We start from the raw sequence: 19,786 nt of genomic DNA, 5'->3' as shown, positions 1-19,786 counted from the left end.
CTAGTCTCAAGTCTTCCCCAAGATATTTACTGATGACAAAAAGGAGACTAGTAACTCACAGGAGAGAAACCCAGCAGACACTACCACAGTCCATTGATTGGTTTAGCATCACCGGTAACAAGACAGACATCATGTACCTCCGACATGATGCACTGAGAAGGCGTATCACTTTGGTGGCGTTCTTCCAGAAATGTGTAACCTCAGCCTAATCATGAGAAAACACGCAACCAACCCAAGTGGCAACACATTCTGCACTGTAACTGACCAGGGCTTCAATGATAGTCCCAGATCGGAGGGGACTAAGCCTGGACAACTAAATGTAACGTGTGCTCCCCGATTCTGTCCTGGAACAAAGGGCATGAGTGGAAAACGCGGTGACGTTCTAATTAGCTCTGTAGTTTTGTTAATAGTCTTGTGTCAGTGCTGCTTTCCTGGTTTGATAACGTATGATGTTAACACTAGGAGCATCGGGGTGAAGGGTAAACAAAATTCTGTGCTATTTCAGATAAATCTAAATCTAAAATTATTTCAAAATAAAAAGGTTGTGGTTTTTGTTTTGCTTTTTTTAATTTAAGAAACTGGGTATCATGGCCTCTTACCCCTAGCTCTCGGCAACCTTTATTCTATGTTCTGTCTTTATAGATCTGTCCATTCTGGACATTTCACCCAAATGGAGTCCTACAGTATGTGGGCTTTTGCAACTAGGTTCTTTCCCTTGGCATATCTTCAGTCTTCATCCATGTTGGAGCACATACCAGTACTTCACGCCTTGTTATTGTTAAATAATAGTCCATTGTACGGCGCTAACGCATTCTATTGATGCATCACCAGCTGGTAGACATTGGGATTGCTCTGAACGTGGCGTGCGGTTCCGGTGTGGACAGAAGTGTCCTTTCCTCTGGGGTATCTATCTAGGAGTGGAACTGCCAGGTCATAGGGTAACTGCGTTGAACCCTGAAGGAATTGCCAGGCAGTTAGAGCATCCGCACTGTTTTACATTCCCACCCACAGGCTCCGAGCGTTTTCCTTTCTCCACAGCCTCACACACTTACTCTGTCTTTGTTTCAGCCCCCCGGTGGGTGTGAAATGGTACCTCCTGGCAGCTTTGATTTTCATTTCCCGGGTGGCTAACGATGTGGACCTTCCCAGGAGTGGTTTGTGACATGCCCTCGGGCCAGCAGTCCCTTCTGAGATTTCCCAGATGTGTGAGCACAGGTGTCCTTCTCCTTTTGAGATCGCTGTGCCTGAAAACTTCCAAGCATGGGTGCTCTCCAGCAAGCTTTGGGGAATGACTGTGTCCTCGGGGCTCCCGAGCTACAGTCCTCTTCAAGAGCCAGAATCAAGGTGTGGGGAGCTAGAGGGTCCGTGTCCTCATAGCGGGGATCTCGTGCACTCCGAGACCCCAGCAGCCCTTGGGCGTGACATCTTGTTCCTCTCACTGTCCCCAGGAGGCCCCAATGGTTCCTGTGACTCCAGCTTCAGCAGCGGCAGCGGCGTCTTCACACCAGCCAGGTAAGTGGTTTGTGCCAGCCGGAGGTGTTGATAGAAAGCAAGTGGCCTAGATCTTTCCTGGGTGCAGGAAACTTCAGGGAAGACCTGGGGCAAACTCTCCAGGTGGGACACAGGAGATGCCTGGTGAGGGAATCTGAAAGATGCTGAGCAAACCCAGTCCACCCAGTTCTGACGGACCAGCAGCCGTGGGGAGGGATTAGAAGCTGCTGGAGGTCAATAAGTACGAGCTGTAAAAGTATCACCAGTGCATGGTGGCTACAGGGAGGCACGTACAGATGCCTTTGCCCGGAACTTTTGCTTGTCAGGAGAACGTGGGCCTGACAAGACTGGCAAGGAGACGGCCGTTCCAGAGTCCGGGAGTGCAGAGACTGGGCAGCAGGAGCGGTTCTCCCCGGGGAGCCAGGTCGGCTGTCATGGCGCAGCCTTCCACGCGGGGGCGGTGCAGGCCCAGCAGCAGGATCATTCCCTTCCTTGCAGTTCCCTCCGTCCTGTATGCAGGGTGATGGCGTTCCCCTGGAGAGGGAGTTCTCGCCATTCTGTCCCTGTCCCGAGTCCCCTGGACTTGCCCCATGTCCGTTTTTCTGTGGGGTTGCGATGGATGGCACTCTCCTGCAGCGGTGTCTCCCTCTGAACTCAGCCCTGAACCTGGGCCCTGGGGAACAGGTCACTCATGAAGAGAAGATCTGCACTCAACCCCCGAGAGGCTCTCTTCTTCCCAGACCTTGCGGCTCTTTCCTCCTCTGGTATCATTTGTTCATTTATTCTTACCTCTAAGCACCCCGTGGGGGTGTTCGAAGTGTGTGAGTATGGACTATAAATGTGGATTGCTCCTGGGACCTCTCCTAATCGTCTGAGCAAGGCAGTAGACATTATTCGTTTATTCATCCTATTAGTTGTCACATACTCCAGAGTACCTGCCTGTGTTCAGCCCCACAGGTTCCAAGGTAAAGATGGGACCCCTGACTGTGATCCCCAACCTTGAGGTTCTCCAGTGGGGAGACAGAAACAGGACAGTGGTTTCTGGGGGGGAGGAGGTACTCAGGATGTTGGGGGCCAGCCATGGCGCCTGAGCCGAAGCTCACCGGCATCGTGGCTGATGAGGATGATCACTCGTGAGTGCTTCCTGGGCCCGCTGTGCCAAATACTTCCTGTCACGTCATTGGATTTTGCTGTTGTTTAAATCCCATGGCGTCATTAGTAGTAGTATTACCATTGTTGGGCTGAGGAGGGACAGGCGATGTGGGGCCTGCTGTGTAGAGAAGGGATTTAGGGGGGTCGGGTGAGTGCAGACCAGCTGGGGGGTTCACTGTTGACCAGCCTGTGTTAAGGGAAAGAGGCTCAGCCCGAAGAGGGGGCAGAACATGGAGAAAGTTGGGGAGGTTTTTTTCTCTTTTGTGAAGGGTGAATTGACAGGATTTGCGGATGCATGTGGTGGAGCGAGAGGAAAGACATGAGGGAAAAAATAACTTCTAGATTTGGGGCTTGAGCCAACTCAGGATATCCTGGCATTTCTCGAGCTGGGGTGGAAGGAGGAACAGGTGTGTGAGTGGGCCAGTCAAGGGCTCTGTGCCATGTGGCTCTCAGCACCCTCGGGTGCGGTTAAGGTGGCAGGTTTGGATCCTGGACTCGGAGGGGGGAGTGGTTAAGGAGGCAGGTTTGGATCCTGGATTCGGGGCAGGGGGGCGGTTAAGGAGGCAGGTTTGGATTCTGGATTCGGGGAGGGGGGCAGTTAAAGAGGCAGGTTTGGATCCTGGATTCGGGGAGGGGTGGTTAAGGAGGCAGGTTTGGATCCTGGATTCGGCGGGGGGGGGATCTGGATGGAGGTGCAGGAAGAGGGCACCCTGCTTTTGTTCTCAAGGCCGTGGGAGCCTGCCTGCTAAGTGGTGCCAGATACCAACCTGTGACATGGGAGGTCCTGTGGCAGCCCCCGGGAGGGCACGTGAGGGAGGGGCAACAGTGGGAGCACAGAAACCTGTTGCAGACCTGTCACTGTTGTCCAGGCCACGGGGAATTATCCTGCTCCACGGAGTTGGCAGTGCGAGGTGGAGGGAGGTCTAGGAGGAGGCAGAGATCGGACATCACCAACTGACCGTGCAGGCGGGCACGACTCTCCGCCACCTCGCTTGGGAGGCAGGGGCGCCATTTGCCGGGCCGGGTCTAGAGGCCGAGGCGAGGAACTACCTCGTTGGAACCAGGCTTTGCTTTATACCTGTCATTCAGGAGCCCATGTCGGATCCTACCCTCTTAAAATTAAAAACCAAGAGCAAATCATCTCAAGCTTTCTGTCTCCCACGAATGGCCCCTTCCTCGTGGCAGCTGCGGTCTGAGTCAGTAGCTGTGCCAGAGAGGGGGGCAGCCTTCGGAGTCGTGAACCCCGAGCCAGGGTGCCTGGGCCCCCCACTCCTTGGAGATGGCAGCAGAGGACAGTAGGGTGGGTGCATGCTTCCTCCAGTAGGTGCTGCCAGAGGGGGACTGCACTTGGGCAAGAGGGCACCTTCCAGGGTCACCAAGAAACAGAACCTGCCCTGCGACTGTCCAGCCCCACTGCCTGCCCTCGGCTCCCATGAATCCTCTGCACAGTGCAGTCCAACTGCCTGGACACACGTCCTGACTCTGTGGCCCTGCTCCCTTCCCCAGTGTCCTCATCTGTAAACCGGGTGCAGTGATAATACCTACCTCCTAGGGGTGTGGAGCTCCTATGAGTTGAATATGTAAAGAGAATAGAATGGTGCCCAGCCCACAGAAAGCTCTTTACACATTTTAGTGCAGTTACTATTACGAGAACCTCATTATTATCCCCATTTTACAAATGAGGAAACAGGCCTAGAGAGGTTAACTTCTTGCCCAAAATCTCTAGGCTCCTTAGTGGCCAAGTTGGAATTCAAGCCAGGCCGGTCTTCCTCCCAAGCAGCCCCCTGGTGTGACCTTTAGTGGGTACACTGGGAGAGTTACAGAAACCGCACGTCAGCCTCCCTCACTCAGCTGATGTGGGAGCCCGGGACAGGTGTTACCGTGGACACAGGCGTCCACTCTGATGCCCTGCGCCTCGCCGAGGGCCGCGGTGTCATCAGCAACATTCAGTATAGGTCTCCTGGTATAGCTGGCTGTAGAAAGGCAGGCAGAAAGATCTGGAATTCAGTGCTTCCCAACTTTGAGCATCTGCTGACTGAAAAGAAGTTGTAAAGATACTTTATAAAAAAAACAACGTTGAGTTCAGAAACAATTCTTTTTTTTATTTCTTCTCTTCTAATTTGATTAGAGATATAACATACTAGTACCATACAAAGTTAGACATTACAGAAATGAAGTGCCACCTCCCAGAGAGAACCACTGGAATTTATCATTATTTATTAGTAGTATCAGAAGTATTATTTAATAAGTCGGTATTTTAATGGCCACAGTAGTGCCATGCCTTTGGAAAATGTAGTACATATATGTGTAAGACATTAGTTACGAGATGCCTTATGAGAAAATGTGCCGTGGAAATGGAGTTTCGCAGACACCTTGAAATAACTCAGAAGCCCCCAGGAGTGACTAGTCTAGACTGTTTGGAACCGATGCAGAAATAAATTTTAAACTGAGTGAGCTGCCTTCTGCTCTCTGGGGAAGGGAAGCCAGGGCGGAGGCTACCCCATCTCAGACTCCAGGCTAGCAGCAGCGCAGCAGCTGAGCATGCCCTGCAGCCTGCCCTCTGGAAGAAGGGCCTGGCTTCTCACGGAGTTCTGGCTTCCCTCAGAGCACGTTAGGAGCCCAGCACACAGGGGCCAACCACACCCAGCGGAGCCGCTGAGAGCCACCTCCTTGACAGCTGGCGGGATCTTTCCTGGGCACGAAGATCAGTCTCCCTGGTGCCCTGGGGTGCGCCTGCTTCCCGTGAGCCTCCCCTCCAGCCAGCCAGGGGAAGTGAGACCCATGGAGAATGTCTCCAGCTACAGGAATAAGTTGTCAGCGCGTGGCCGCATGGCCTTGGACAGGTCTCATACTATCTCATCCGTGCACTGAAGGATCAAGTTACTTGAACCATGAGGTCCCTTTCGGCTATGATGTTCTTGGTTGGTTGAAGTTGACACCTGCCTCGGCAGTGATTTGAAGGTGCCCGTGTCTGGGGAGTTCTGTTGTGGGGAAGTCATGTTAGCGCACAAAATACTGCCAGTTCTCACACACCGCTCCATGAAATCCTTCGTTGTTTGGCCTTGACACAGTGCCACCTGAGGGAGATGCCACCACGGGCTGGCCTTTGCTTTGTCCCTCAGAGGAGACACTGAGCTGGCCAAAAGTGAAGCAGGAGACCACACTGAAGCAAGGAGCCCAGCTGCCCCAGGGACCGTCTAGCATCTTGGAGGCCTATTTGGGCCGCTCAGATTTGGAGTGCTCCCCACATGGGTCAGCACCAGGCTTTCCCGGTATCCTTTCTCACCCCACGTAGAGACTTTGCCTACCATACCGATAAGAAAATACGGTGAAAGGTATACGTGGTGACCTCTTTCTGCCTCCAGTACATGGGGCTGCCAGGTCTGACCTGGCCAGGGAGTGGCCAGTCCCCAGAGGGGCTGCCATCTTGCTGCCTCTCCCAGGGGCCAGTGGGAAGTGGACTCTCCTGAGCCTGGCCCACTGGGAGGCAGTGGCATGTGGTGGACGAGGCCACTCTAGACTCCGACTGCTCACATTCAGATTGCTGGTGCTACCACTTGCTGACTGGGTAACCTCGGGACCTGATTTGCAGGGTGGAGTTGGGGAAGCTGGGCTTGGTGCTGCCTTCCTCCTTGCCAGTAGCTTAGGACACAGCCGTTGCTGGCCAGTACAGTTCTGACTCCCCTGGGGGAGTGAAATCAAGGCCTGGCTCCCAAGGGGGCCATTTCGGCTAAGAAAGTGGTGGTGGCCTGCCAGGCACGGGGTCCTCCTGGCACCGCGGGCCCCATGTGGCAGCTGGAATGCCCTGCCGCTCCTGCTGAGGAAAGGGACTCAATGTGGACTGGGGGCTCACCAGGTTAGGAAAGAAGAGGCAGGGCCGGGACGGCTTCTGCTCCTTCCTCACAGCATCCTGAGCTCCTCCTTTGTTAAGGCCTTGGGCTGCGGGTAGGTTTCTGGAACTTTTCCAGCTTCTCAAGGAGAAGAACTATAACAGCATGCTGGACGGAGCCAGGTAGGAGGCCAGCAGGATGGGAAAAAGAAGGACTTAGAGATGAGACAGTAAGTCCTGGTCATCGGCAGGAGCAGAGGGAGCATCTAGGAAGTTGTCAGAGAGGGAAGGGAATGCTCTGGAAGCTGTAGGGTAGCTCGTTAGCCGGACACTGTCGCGCCGTGTTGTCTGTGGCGGTAGCCGCTGTTGTGGGGCTACTGGGCACGTGCCGTGTGGCTGGTCTGAACGGACATGTGCTGTCGGGGTGAGGCGCACGCGGGGTTTCGAAGACTTAGGACACAGAAGAGAATATGAAGTACCCTGAGTGACGTGTGTGTTGATTATTGTATTGATCGTATGTTGAAATGCTGTTGTTTGGGTGTGTTAGAGTCATTAAAGATATATCATTAAAATTTTACCTGTTTCTTGTTACTTGTTAGTACAAAACTTGAAAATGTGAAATTCCACAGGTGGCTCATGTTGTATTTCTACTAAATAGTGAGTGTGGGAGAGGAATTGCTGAAGAGATTGGCTGGGAGCTTGCATTTGCCACCCTGGACTTGTCTGTGCCTTAGTTTCCCCATCTGTCTTAGGCTCCCAAAGAATCTAGACGTTTGGATATTCTCAGAAGACCCCAGAACTTCTGGCCACATGACTCCTGGGGAAATCTCAGGGGCCGCCCCGGCCAGAGGCTCAGCACACCCAGCCCCTCCGGGTACCAGAGGACGGGAGTGCCCACTCTCACCCCTGAAATGAGCGCTATGGGGAATCATCAAACCGTAGTGAATAGCAGTTCCGCTGAGCAGTTACAGAGCTGAGAGCGGGGCCCTTTAGGAATTCACATCAAATGAGCTTCAGAGAGGCTGCGGGCGAGTTAGGGAAGCACAGGCATCGAGTTCCTGCTGCAAATGAATAATTGAGCAGCCTAGAAATACCACGCGAGACCATTATGTCCCGGCAGGCAGCTGAACTGCCTGGCCGGGGTCCTCAGGAACTGCAGCCCCCGGGGGGCACCTGTCATGAGACCTTTGGGCGGCATGACTTGTCACAGGAAGGGAGCCCCTCGCTAACATCCTTAGGTTCTCGGCCCGTGCTGCCCCCACCCCTGGAAACTCCAGCCTCTGCCTGGGAGCCGTGCTTCGGGCAGAGGGCTGTGGCAGCCAGTCTCCTCCGGGCTGCTGGGCAGGGGCCTCTCTCTGCCCGGACGCCGGCGAGGCTTTGGGCCCGGGAGCCTGTGCCCCGCTGGAGTGAAGCGCAGTCCGAACAGGCTCTGTCTCTCAGAGGCAGAGGCTGTATTGCTCCTTCCCCAACTCAGACGAAAGCATTACAGCTTCACAGGCAACTCTCAAGGCTTCTCAACCAAGCCAAACCCTGTGCCAAATGGCCTGGAGTATGGCAAGATCTAAAGCCACGAGCCCTATCCTTACACGAGAAGAGTTCTTCGTTTGCCCGGTGGAAAAACCTGTTGGCTCTTCAGGGCTCTTTTCAGGGCTTTGCCCTGGCCTCGTCGGAGGTGGTGGTTTTGTTTTATCAACAAAGCGTCTGGAGATGCTGAACAGCCTTGCAGCCCCGAGGTTTGCTGGGCCCCAGCTCGGTGACAGCAGAGAGGTTTTCTGCCCAGGCCAGGCTAGTGCTGGGGAGGCGGGCAGGCACGCAGCAGACTGGCCCTCTTCCCCCACCTGTGGCTGTCACAGCTCTGGCCTTGAAAAGAAAGGAGGAAGGCCAAGGCGGTGAAGCCAGCCCTCCGGGAGCCACGCCAGGGTGGGCACCGCCTGCCCCCCCCGCCCGCTGCGCCCAGGAGAGGGAGGCGGAGTGCGGTTCCGAGTGCGGAGCCGGGGTGGCGCTGCAGCCAGGGCGGAGGGGCGCCAGTGGCTTCAACACCTGTCTCCTCCCTGATCTTGCCCCCAGCACCGAGAGGGCCCCGGTCACACTCCACCTCGACGGCATTGTGCAGGTCCTAAACTGCCACCTCAGTGACGTGGCCATCGGGATGATGACCAGGATCGCCGTCCTGAAGTGGCTGTACCACCTCTATATCAAGACTCCCCGGAAGGTGAGTCCCTGGACCCGGAGGCCCCGGAGGCCCTTCCAAGCTGGGGGCTGCTTTGGGGTACACCTTGGTTTTCGGGGGCCGCCTCATGCTTGGCAGGATTCTGGGCAGTGCAGTTCTAGAAAGCCCCTGTCAGGCAGAGGAGTGACAGATGCTGGAGGGGCCCTGGGAGGGCGTGGGGGTGGTCCGCGCAGTGCAGTAAGACCCCATCCATGCCGAATCCACTGGTGGGGGGTGGAGGGCAATGCTCACGGGTGCCCCGGCTTCTCTGCTCTCCAGATGTTCCGGCATACCGACAGCCTCTTCCCCATCCTGCTGCAGACGCTATCGGATGAATCCGACGAGGTAGGTCACGTGTGCCCCTTTCCTTCTGTGCAGGGCTACCCAGCCTCCCCTTTTGAGTGGCTAATGGGACCTGGTAGATGAGAAGTGCTCGTTTTGTTGTTGTTCTCTTAAATCAGCATCCAAAAAATTGCTCTCTTCCTACCTGGTAAATGTGCATCGCTTCCGGGGAAAGCTGGGTTTAATGCTCTTGGTTTTGGGAACAAGGACTTCCTCCGCCGGCCCTTCTGAAGAGCACTGGGTCAATGCATCAGCAAGAACACCAGCCGTGGGGGGGTGGGGGGGACCTGGCTCGACCGTAGAAGGCAGGGGGTGTGGTGGTGGGCAGCTCGGCTGTGGGTTGGGCACCCGAAGGCAAGGTCTGGCCCCACTTAGCTTCCTGGCCGTGAGTAAGTCACTTCACAACTCTACACGTCCGGTTCCTTCTCTTCTCAGTGGGGCAGTGGCAGCACATGGCTGTGAGGGTGAACTGACCCTCGGAAAATGCTGAGTGCCCGGCCGCACGGCACTGGCCCCTCTGGAGCTTTCGTTCTGTTCATTTCACCCAGACTCCATTCTGCCCTCTGGTTTGAAATTGTCCCTTTAAGCTTTGCTGTGTTGGGGTCAAGAGCAGAAGAGAGAGGCTAGCCCAGAGAAGGGGAAGGAGAGCTGGGCCCTGCATCCTTCAGCCCCCTTGGGGAGGCCCCACCTGTCCCCACCCAGCCTCCGCAGTGGTCCATTCTGTGCAGTTAGGCTAAGGTGGTTCTTTTTCAGGACTCCCCAGCCTCCCAGCCAAGGGACAGGATTTGCAGCTGGGTGTTGCCATCAGCCAGGGTAGCATCCCTTCTCTGAACCCATCCTAGCTCCAGGCTGCCTATCGGACGCTGGCGGGCTGTGCCTCAGCTGGTCCCTCTCCTTCGTCTTCTGGGCAGCTGTGGGCTCCAGGCAGAGCTCTGTGTGCCCCCTGAGGCAGTGGGCACGTGAATCCACAGATCCCCCACACTGCCCATTGGGAACATGAGAGTGGACAAGAGCTGGGGGTGTTGGGGAGAGGGGAGAGGGACACTGCTCACAACCTTCTGTGCGTGAGGTGCCTGAGGCTGGTACCAGGCTGTGTGGAGCCCAGGGTAGTTTTCCGGCAGCCTGACTTTGCTTTCTTAAACCTGAGCTGAAAAGAGATGCAGACGGGCAGGTGTCTGCCTCTCCGTCCTCTGAGGTACTCTGCATTTCCAGAAAAATCCAAAACAGATGGTCTGGGCATCTGCCCTTGACCCCTCCTGCCTGCCCCACTCATGTGCACACACACTCACACGCACACACACGGCCTCTCTCTCCCTTCCCCTCAGCACCCCACTGCAGTGTGGGGCCCAGGAGGACACAGCCCGGTTCTGCCTGAGTTAGGGGTGACTCACTACACTCACAGCCCTCATTTCAGGACAGAAAGGGAAAGCAGAACTTTGCTAGGACTTCACTGGAAGCAGCTGAGTTTTCAGTCCTTTAAATTGACTTGCTTAATCCCATGCAGCTCTCTCTGCTCGTGATGGGTTTCTGTGTGCGTGTGCATTTACAGGGAACAGGAGGAGACGCAGTCCATTAAACAGCTCTGTTCGGGTTGCGGCTGTGGAAACGCGATTTGCTGAAGTGCCAAATGTTCTCAGAGCTTTGGGCATATCTTGCGGGCCCCTGCCGGGAAAGGATTGCACCTGCTCTTGGGGCTCAAGGGGGGCTGTTGCCGTAACAGGAGCAGAGAGTCCCTGCTTTCCCATCTCTCCAGGGAGGGAGTTGGGGACCATGATAATCAGTAATGAGTCCTGATTCTGCCCTATCCTGGTTCTTCACCATGTCACATTCCTAAGTGTCCCCTGCCCAGTCTCTTTGGCAACCTTGAGGGCATACTGTGTACTTGGCAATGGAAATACAGCCATGAACAACACAAAGTCCCCCTTCTCCTGGAGCTTCCTTTCTGGGATATCTAGAAATCGCTCTCTCGTGGGTTTTCCCAGTTTTTCCAAACACAGCCCTGATCTCAGTCAGAGCTCTCTGAGGTTTAAGACCCTGATAGCCCATTCAGTCAGATCAGGTCACAGCCAGACTGGTGGGGAGAATTTAGCCACAATGTTACATCCAGCCAAGGGGCCTCAAGGTGCAGGTTATCCCACTGTTTTGGGTGATTCTTTTTTTTTTTTTTTTTAAAGATTTTATTTATTTATTTAATTGACAGGGAGAGAGAGAGAGACAGACAGCGTGAGAGGGAACACAAGCAGGGGGAGTGGGAGAGGAAGAAGCAGGCTTCCGGCTGAGCAGGGAGCCCGATGCGGGGCTCAATCCCAGAGCCCCGGGATCGGGTGATTCTTAACAATAGCTTGTATGAAGTCATTCCTGTGCCAGGAACTATGCTGGACCCTTGATTCGTGGTATCTGGGGAACCCTGGACAATTCTGTGGGGAAGTACTGTCACTCTTTCTGTTTTACAGTTCAGAAGACTCAGACTGAGGGAGGTAAAGTACCCCCCAACAGCTAGGAAGTGTGAGGCCAAACTCAAAACCAGATCTGTTTGACTCCAAAGCTCATCCTCTACTCACTTAACCATCATGCCTGTGTTCCATCAAGTGTTTGTCCCAGCTACCCACATCAGAACCACATGGGAGAGGGGGAGCTGGTGTTTATAGTTGTATCATCATCCCCATTTCTGGCCGCCTTCGCCTGTTCCACAGGTTCTTAAGAACAGTTCTCCATGTGGTGAGCTGTGGAGAGCTGTGTATATCCTGCAAAAGCTTCAGCCCCCAGACCCTTTGTCCATTTTCTTATTGATTTGTAGAAGCTCTTTGTATATTGGGGACATTATGTTTGTCATTGGTGTTGCAAATATTTCTTTCTCCCAGTATGATAAACTCACATGCTTCTCACACTTGGTGAGAGCCACTGGCCTCAGGGAACAGAGTGTGCCCAGGTGTTAATGATGCAAGAGCTGGGCGCAGGGAGGGGCAGAGCCTCAGAGACACCACCATGTTTCATAGTCCCATTGGCACTTGGCCTTGCTGGGGTGTCTTGCCTGCTATTGTCGCTCAGTTCTACTCCAGCGATACTTGGTAGTCCTGCCCTTCTGGCACCCTCGGTTGGTTCTGTTTTTCCGTCATTCAGGATAAGTAGCTGTTGCCTCAGTGTCTCCTGCTCCTTGCACACTTTATATGAAAATCCCTTTTGTCAGAAAGAATTTGCAGGTGTCAAATTAAAATTCTTGGCACCAGAGAAAAAACCCTCCCATTAGCTAGAGATCCAGTTACATGTTTTTAAGTGAAAATGCAACCCTGATTTCAGTAGCATGGAATGTAGGGTGCATGCTCAGAGCTTCCTGCTGGACCCTGGTAGGGAGGTGGGCCTGCTTCTTCCCCTGCCCAGAAGATGCCAGTTGTCGGCTACCTCTTAAGCCTGCAGCTGCCTGAGTGAGCTCCGCCCATGAGCACCAGAGGACGGCTCCTCTCAATGTCCTTGAAGGTGTGACTGGTCCAGGAGGGGCCTTGGGACCACACTGACACCTCACCCCCAAGCACCACTGCCTCCCAGCCTGCATTCAGAATCCCCGGGGTAAAGGTGGGTGTGCGTTGTTATACATCTGTCCAAACCCATAGAACATACAGCACCGGGAGTGAGCCCTAAAGTAAACTGTGGACCTTGGGTGACAATGATGTGTCAGTGCAGGTTCACTGATTGTAACAAACGTACCACTGTGGTGGGGAACGTCGTTATGGGGGAAGCTCTGCGGGGGTGAGGGCGGGGTATGTGGGAAATCTCTGTACCTTCTGCTCAATATTATTGTGGACCTAAAACTTCTCTAAAAAATAAAGTCCACTTAAAACAGTGCAGAAGTTTAAAAAAGAAATCTCAGTCTCAGAAGAGAGCTAGAAGGATGCCTGGTGCACTGAGAGGTGAGAGGATGTAGCGCGCGCCCCTCCCCCACCAGACAACTGGCCACCAGACCTGAGCTTGCCTTGCAGCTCTCACCCTCTCCGCCAGGGACAAGGAGGCAAGGGCAAGGAGGCTGACCTCTCTGGCCTATGAAATGGGGCTCGTGATCTCCACACTTGCCTCACAGGCCGTTGTTAAAGGAGATAGCATAGAGCTCCTGGGCCAGATCCTGGCCTGTCATAACTACCTGTCTGTCATGACAAGCACTTCAGTGGGAAATCGGCATGTCGCTGCCTTGAATTCTCCCACCCAGACGCAGAGCTTGTCCCTGTTTCTGTAAATCATTTTGTAAAGCTTTCAGGCCTGTTTTGTAGGTCTTACTCGTTATGAAGTTTATTTTCAGTATTTTAAATTTTGTTGTGATGTTGAGTGGCATCCCTTTTCGGTAATATTTTCTCCCAGGTGACAGTGCAGCTTGATGGCTCAAGAAGATAGGCTTTGGGGTCAGGCAGTCCAAGAGTCTGGTCCTGGCGCATCACTCGGTAGTTGGTTAACCTTGATCTTGAGCAAATGAGCTGGTCTCTCTGACACCCGGTTTACTTACCTGAAAACTGAGACTAATGGGAGAAGCACCCTCCCAGGTCTGGATTCCCCAGTGAGAATTAAAGGAGGTCACGGGTGTAGAATACACGACATGTGTGAACACATGGTAAATTCTGGCCCCTCTGATGCTGGTACTCATTTCCATCGAAATGCAAAGGTACACATGGGAATCAGGAAAATAGGCTCTGTTTTTTCCCCACATCCTTCCTGCCCCAGCTTCAGCAGCAAAAGCTGGAACAGAAGCTGGTCTCTGTCCTGTTCCCCTGTCTTAGGACCATACAGGCCCCGTGCCGATGGCCAGGTGGGCGGGCTTCTTTGGGCGCTCATTGTCCTTATCGGCTCAGCCATAGAAAAACCAAGGGGAAGGCAATGAGCAGCAGGACCAGCACCCCATTCTATACCTTCTCCCTTCCCCACCCCCCTCTCTCAGGACCCCCAGCTCAAGTCAGTGGGCTGTGTTCGCAGCATTGCAGGTGGAAGGGAGGAGCTGGGTGCCCTGACTCCAGGGGAGAGAAGAGAAAGGGCCTCATCGGCAGAGGGCCTGCCTCGGGGCCGCTGGCTGCCACAGCCGCTTGCTCAAAAGCAAGCCTCAGAGTCTGGAGATTGAGAAGGGCACACCCCGCTGGGGCCTCCAGAGGCACCTTGCCCAGGGTCTTCTCACCTCTTGGAGCCAAGGTGACCTTAACACTTCAGAGCAGAGGTTCTCAACTGGGGAGAAATGCCTTCTTCCCCTCCCCTAGGCTCAGAGGAACCATGAAGAGAGATTGCTGAGGGGAGTTTATGGCTCACGTGGCTGACGTACAAGCAGAAAAAAAGAATGAGCACCCCCTTTGCCAGTGAGGAAGCGTGGAGGGTAGGACTGTGAGGGCGGCAGGGGCAGCAGGGGCAGGTTCCGGGTCAGGAGCCCGTGTGGTCGGCTCAGGCGCTGTGGCGGGCTGCTGTCGCCAGTGATGGGGGCTTCTCGTAAAGGTCCTTCGAGCACCCCGCGAGAGCTGCGACATACCCCTGGTCCAGGGTAACCGGGGTCTTCCCCGTCCTCAGGCCCGTAGCACGCCTCAAGAGCGTCCAGCCCCGCGGGGCGGGGAGCCGGGGGGCTGCTCTCGCCTTTGCTGCACCCTGAGGGAAAGGGGGGCCGTCAGCTCTGTGTGGGTCAGTCTGCCAGCCCTCTGGGCCCTCAGACACGGCTGGCTTTGGTGGGGGGGCAGGAGAGGATTTCATTTGTTTCATGGTCCGGGTCCCAGGAGCAATGGAGAGGTTCTCCAGTCTCTCAAAGGAGACAGCTCACCGGGCTTGCCTTTCCCAAGCACTCTTGTCACTTTGGTGTGGTGGGTCAGCCGCTTTAAAGGGATTTAGTTAGTGACAACAGGGCCTTCGGCGTGGGGGTCTCACCCAGGGGGGGGCCCCAGACTGAGATCATCCCCGTGGGTTCCTCTTCTTACTCAAGGTCCAGGCTGCCTGGGGCTGTGCTCTCCTGCCCCCAGGGGAGTGAAATCGGCCATCTCTCAGTGTCTGCCCCAGAAATGGGGGCTTCCACTTCATTAGAGCCCCTTCGTCTGAGGGCAGCTCAGAGAGCTGATGGTCCATCCAGCACCCCGCCACTGGCTGCCTTTGGAAACCACAGCGGGTGCTGGGCTCAGACCCCCGCATCTGTGGAAGGAGGCTGGGAGCAGGAGAGGGCAGAAGGCGAAGTTCATGGGGCGGATGCCTTATTCGGAGCACATTGTTTCTATTGTGACCACTCGGCCTGGCGCTCTTGGACTGGTTTTCATTATCCCCAGTTTGATTTAAAAGGACATCCAAGTGTGAGGAAGGTAGTTTGCCCAAGCTCATACCACCAGGAGCCAGAAGTTGGGTCTGTCTGGTTCCAGAACATCTAAAAGCACGCAAGAGCTGATCTCAGTGCAGAGCAGGGTTCCAGGCGGGGTGGAAGCACAGCTTCCTTCAGGCTGGCCCCCTCTCCCCTCTTCAGTTCTGAGTATTGGATCCTGACCTGCCCTGTTGGGCTCCCCGCCCTCCCAGGGCCCATGCTGAAGGAGGGGTGCTGGCCGCTGGGTCGGTGAGGGGGAGTGTGGGAAGTGGCCTGGAGAGGAACAGAAGGACAGGCCTCTGCCCTCCGCTGCCCACTCTCCGTGGGACCCGGCAAGTCCCCGCACCTCCTTGCCTCCATCAAGTGCAGTTGGCCTGGTCTGTGCTCGTCCCATCCAGCTCTGACTTTGTGTGGTCCTGACCCCACTCCGTGGAATACTAATGGGGCCTGCTCTCAGTGGACCGTCTCCCAGAAGAATGGGGTTTGCTCCTCCTCCTGAGATCCCTGCCTCAGTTTTTCTTTCACTCCACTTTTCATTGCGTCTACTCTCCAAAACAAACAAAAACAACTCCTCCACCCCCCTCCTCATTCCCCAAGATTTCTTAACAGTCAGGTCACGCCATCAGGTCAGATACCAGCCAGAAAACCAAGGGGCAAGATGTTGGGGGCCAAGAACTTGGCTCCTCTTGCCGAGAGTCCCCCCAACCTGGGGAGGTGATCTGGGTCCTGGCAGGGACAGCCCAAACAGGAAAAGGCCCTTGCCTGCCATAGCCTCCCCATGCCACCACCGCCCCCCTCCCCCCACGCCCCTGGGGCCATGCTGAGGACACAGGGCACTCGTCCACACGGCTCTCTGTGGCTGACGCTGCAGCTTCCTTTGGGGGCTTCTGAAAGAGAGAGAGAGAGGAGGGAGGAACGGGCAGGGAGAAGGGCAGCAGGGACAATGCGGGGTTGCACTCAGTCCCCAGCACTCGGACCCACAGCCCAGCAGAGGCACCAGCAGTCACCGCTAGGGGTCCTGGAAGGATTTGATCTTCTTTTTTTTTTTTAAAGATTTTATTTATTTATTTGAGAGAGAGAGAACACATGAGAGGGGGGAGGGTCAGAGGGAGAAGCAGACTTCCTGCCGAGCAGGGAGCCCGATGCGGGACTCGATCCTGGGACTCCAGGATCATGACCCGAGCCGAAGGCAGTCGCTTAACCAACTGAGCCACCCAGGCGCCCCAGGATTTGATCTTCTGAAAGGAGTCCTGGTAGCAGGTCATTGCTGGGGAGGGGAGAGGACCGCCACAGTGATGGTTCCAGAATTGCACCAGTGAGAAAGGCCGCCAAGTGAAGGGGGACCCAAGTAACCACAGCCGGCCTGGCAACATTCTGCTCTGGGGAAGGCAGGTCTGTGTGCCCAGAGCATCTTTAACATTTCTCTCTGTGCACTCCTTCCCCTGATGTGCAGGTGAGAACCCAAAGCTGGCACAGTAACTGGTGGACATGCAGGGCAGGGAGCCTGCTGCCTAGTGCCCCTGGGCTCACGAGGAAGGCAGAGGTTGGCCTGGGAAGGGTGGAATAAGGGAGAAAGCTGGCTTCCCTGGTGAAGGGCCCAGCAGTGAGGGAGGGATTCCACAAAGGGAAGCCAGTTGGGGACTGCCTGGCCCTGGGCCTGACTGCCTGCCCCCCGCCCATCTCCACGTGAACTCAGGAAGTGATCCGTAATCTTACGTAGAAAGGCCCAGGTCCAGTAACCCAGACATCAGCCCCACGGTGGAGCCATCCACACAAGGGCTGCTGTCAGAATCCTCTGGAGCTTTTTAAAACCCAACTGCTTCGGCCTCAACCCAGACCTCCTGAATTGTTCTCTGAGGTCGGGCCTCGTTGCCTGGGTTTCTGGTATTTTCCATTCACTTGCTGCCTGCCAGACCCCGTGCTGGACATCACCGAGCGTGTATGACCTTAGCCCATCCTACAGCAACCCTTCCTGGGTCCTTCTGTTGTGTCCCCCACTTCACTGAAGCAGAAACCAAGGCTCAGAGAAGTGAAGTAACTTAGCCAAGTTACTCAGCTTAGATGCCCCGTGAAGCCTTGTCTGTCTCACACCACCCCTCCTCCTGCACATCAGACAGATCCCTGTCTGTGTATCACAGCATCCTGTGCCCTCAGACCCTCCCAGAGCCCTTGTCACACTTTGGGGGGACAGAGGTGGATGGGGAGCCGAACACCACCGCCGCCACCCCCCGCCCCGGCCGGCCCCACCCCGCTGGGCCCCCCCGCCCTGCCACAACAGACCTGCCTCCTCAGGGCAGGGTACGCGTTAAGCAGAGGCCTGGAGGAGGGGAGACAGGGAGCCCGGCGCTGCTGTCCCAGTTGCCATGCGCCGATGCCCGGAGACAGCCGGCCCCTCGGCTCATCACCTGGTAACCGAGTGCTCACGGTGTGTGTGTGCTGTTCCCATGCTGCCTGGAGCACGGCAGGCCCTTCCCCAGCCTCTGGCTCGCTCTCAGGGACAATGTATAACGCTGAGAGATGCACCCCCCAACCCCCGGACAGGGGCCTGGCAGGAGGCCGGCATCACCAGGAGGGAGACCCGAGGGTGAGGGGGCGCCCTGGGGGGCCTTGGGAACTGGCCTCCAAGCTGTCTCACCCGGGCTGGCCTTTCTCTTCTCCTCCACCCTTCGAGGCTAGAATGGTTTAAGCAGCCAGGACCCACACTGTGCTGTCACTGTTAGACTTAGTACGCACCAAGTGCTGGCCTTTTGCATAGATGGCACAGAACTAGGCACTTAACGAAGGATTTCAAAGTTTATTAAAAATGAAAGGAAGGGGAAGGAAGGAAAAAGAGAGGGAGAGAAAAAGAAAAGAAGAGAAGAAAAGAAAGTAGTCTTGATCCCTATGAGCATGTGTTCAAAGTCAGGCCAAAAAACGAGATATAATCCTGCTTTTTGAAGTTGTTTTTGCTTTACTAAGACCTAAAAGGTTTTTAATCAGAGTGGCTTTCTCAATGGGAAATAAAAGAGATCCAAGCCTAAGCAGTCCTTCTCTCCCGCCCCCAAATCTAAATTTTTGGCAGTGCTTTCCTTGCTTTTGCTGAAGGCACGGCCAAGGGACCTGCCCCCCAGGAGATGCTGGGCTTGGCCCGCTCTGACCCCGTTGTAGCCATGAGCTTTTCTGGGAATACCACCCCTTTCCCAGGCCTGGCCAGGGCCCGATGGCTGCCTTCTGCGGCTCAGGTTTACTCTGCGTCCGGGACAGGAGCCTCAGCCCTGGTGCTGGCTGCCGCTGGGTGCCTTCCCCCAGAGCTCCATTGGTTGACTGCTCTGGGGTCTGTGGCAGATCCCGTGGCCTTCCTCGGTACCCGCAAGGGGATGCTTCCTAAGGTCAGTTCCCTGGCTGACTCCACAAGCCGCAGGAGCCATTCTGTATGTGGTCAGGGACTCAAGAGGCCTGACCCGCTGGGCCTGTACCCCTTGTGAAGGAAATGGACAGGCTTCTGTGTGGCAGGAAGCAGAGGGCCCCAGGGCTCCGTGGATGCCCAGCCTCGGTGCCTCCCCACTTAATTTCAGCTCCACTTCCCAAGAACAAGGAGCAGCCTGACCTGACCCAGATCTCAGGCACAGCCCTGTGGCCCCAATGCTCCGGGCAGAGGCATCAGATAGCCTTGGCCATGGCCCACACCGGCCAGACCCTAGCCCCCAGGGCCTTCAGCCTGAATTCACCTTTCCTGCCAGCACCTAGCTGTGTCCCTTGGAAACACTCTTGCAGCTTCCTCCTGACTAGGACTGGAGAGGGCCCAGCTCGAGAATTTCCTTCTCTCCTCACGGGGCTGGAAGGCAGGGCCATTTGACATCTGGAGCCTAATCAGCTGACCAGGGGCCGAGCCAAACTTGTGACAAAAGTTTCTCAGAGATAAGTGGGTAGGGTGAAGTGGGAGGCCTCTCCATCCATCCCCTTGGCAGGAGCTATTCAGATCCATCCACATCTTCCATTTCCTGCGTGGCGCTGCCGGTCAGCAAGTATTCATTCAACATCTGCTCAGTGCTTTGCCCTGGGACTTCAGAGTCAGGAGCCTCAGTAGGAGGCCAGGATGGGCCCCCAGCCTAGGGAGTTGGCCTCGTTCAGCCCTGGGTCTCCAGCCATTCCCGGGGGTCGGGGGGGCACAGCCAGGGAGAGTGAAAGAATGGGGCCTTCCACAACAAGGGGTTTTCCAGGGCCGCTCTGTGGACAAGGTGTTGGGACAGGGAGGGCCTGGCCGACTCAAAAAAAAAAGGACACCAGCGCCATCCTAGAGACCCGGTCCTCGGCCTGCTGGAGTACAGTGGGGTGACAGCCTGCAGGTGCCCCGTCCAGATGGCGACTTCCCTCCCATGCTGAAATATGGCCTTTGCCGGTGTCAAGTCACCTAGAAGCAAGGGCTTGCTCAGGAACCCTTTGGCCTCCTTGACCTTGCTCCCCGAGCCACAGAGGGTAGGCCGGCCCC

At 55.6% G+C, this 19,786-nt stretch overlaps 1 protein-coding gene across 2 annotated transcripts in view; it reads left to right on the top strand.

Annotated features, from left to right (window-relative positions):
• Positions 1-19,786, top strand: part of VAC14 (VAC14 component of PIKFYVE complex) — a 100,287-nt gene that overhangs the window by 22,577 nt on the left and 57,924 nt on the right. For both annotated transcript variants that reach the window (XM_035024814.1, XM_035024815.1), the window contains exons 10-12: positions 1,449-1,512; positions 8,540-8,684; positions 8,961-9,026. In XM_035024814.1, coding sequence (XP_034880705.1) covers positions 1,449-1,512; positions 8,540-8,684; positions 8,961-9,026 — 275 coding nt within the window. The remainder of the gene's footprint in view (positions 1-1,448; positions 1,513-8,539; positions 8,685-8,960; positions 9,027-19,786) is intronic.

Source organism: Mirounga leonina, unplaced genomic scaffold (genome assembly GCF_011800145.1).
Source record: "Mirounga leonina isolate KUSES-001 unplaced genomic scaffold, KU_Mleo_1.0 Mir_180, whole genome shotgun sequence".
NCBI lineage: Eukaryota > Metazoa > Chordata > Mammalia > Carnivora > Phocidae > Mirounga > Mirounga leonina.
The sequence above is the reverse complement of the archived record's forward strand: the minus strand, read 5'-3'. Positions and strand labels throughout refer to the sequence as shown.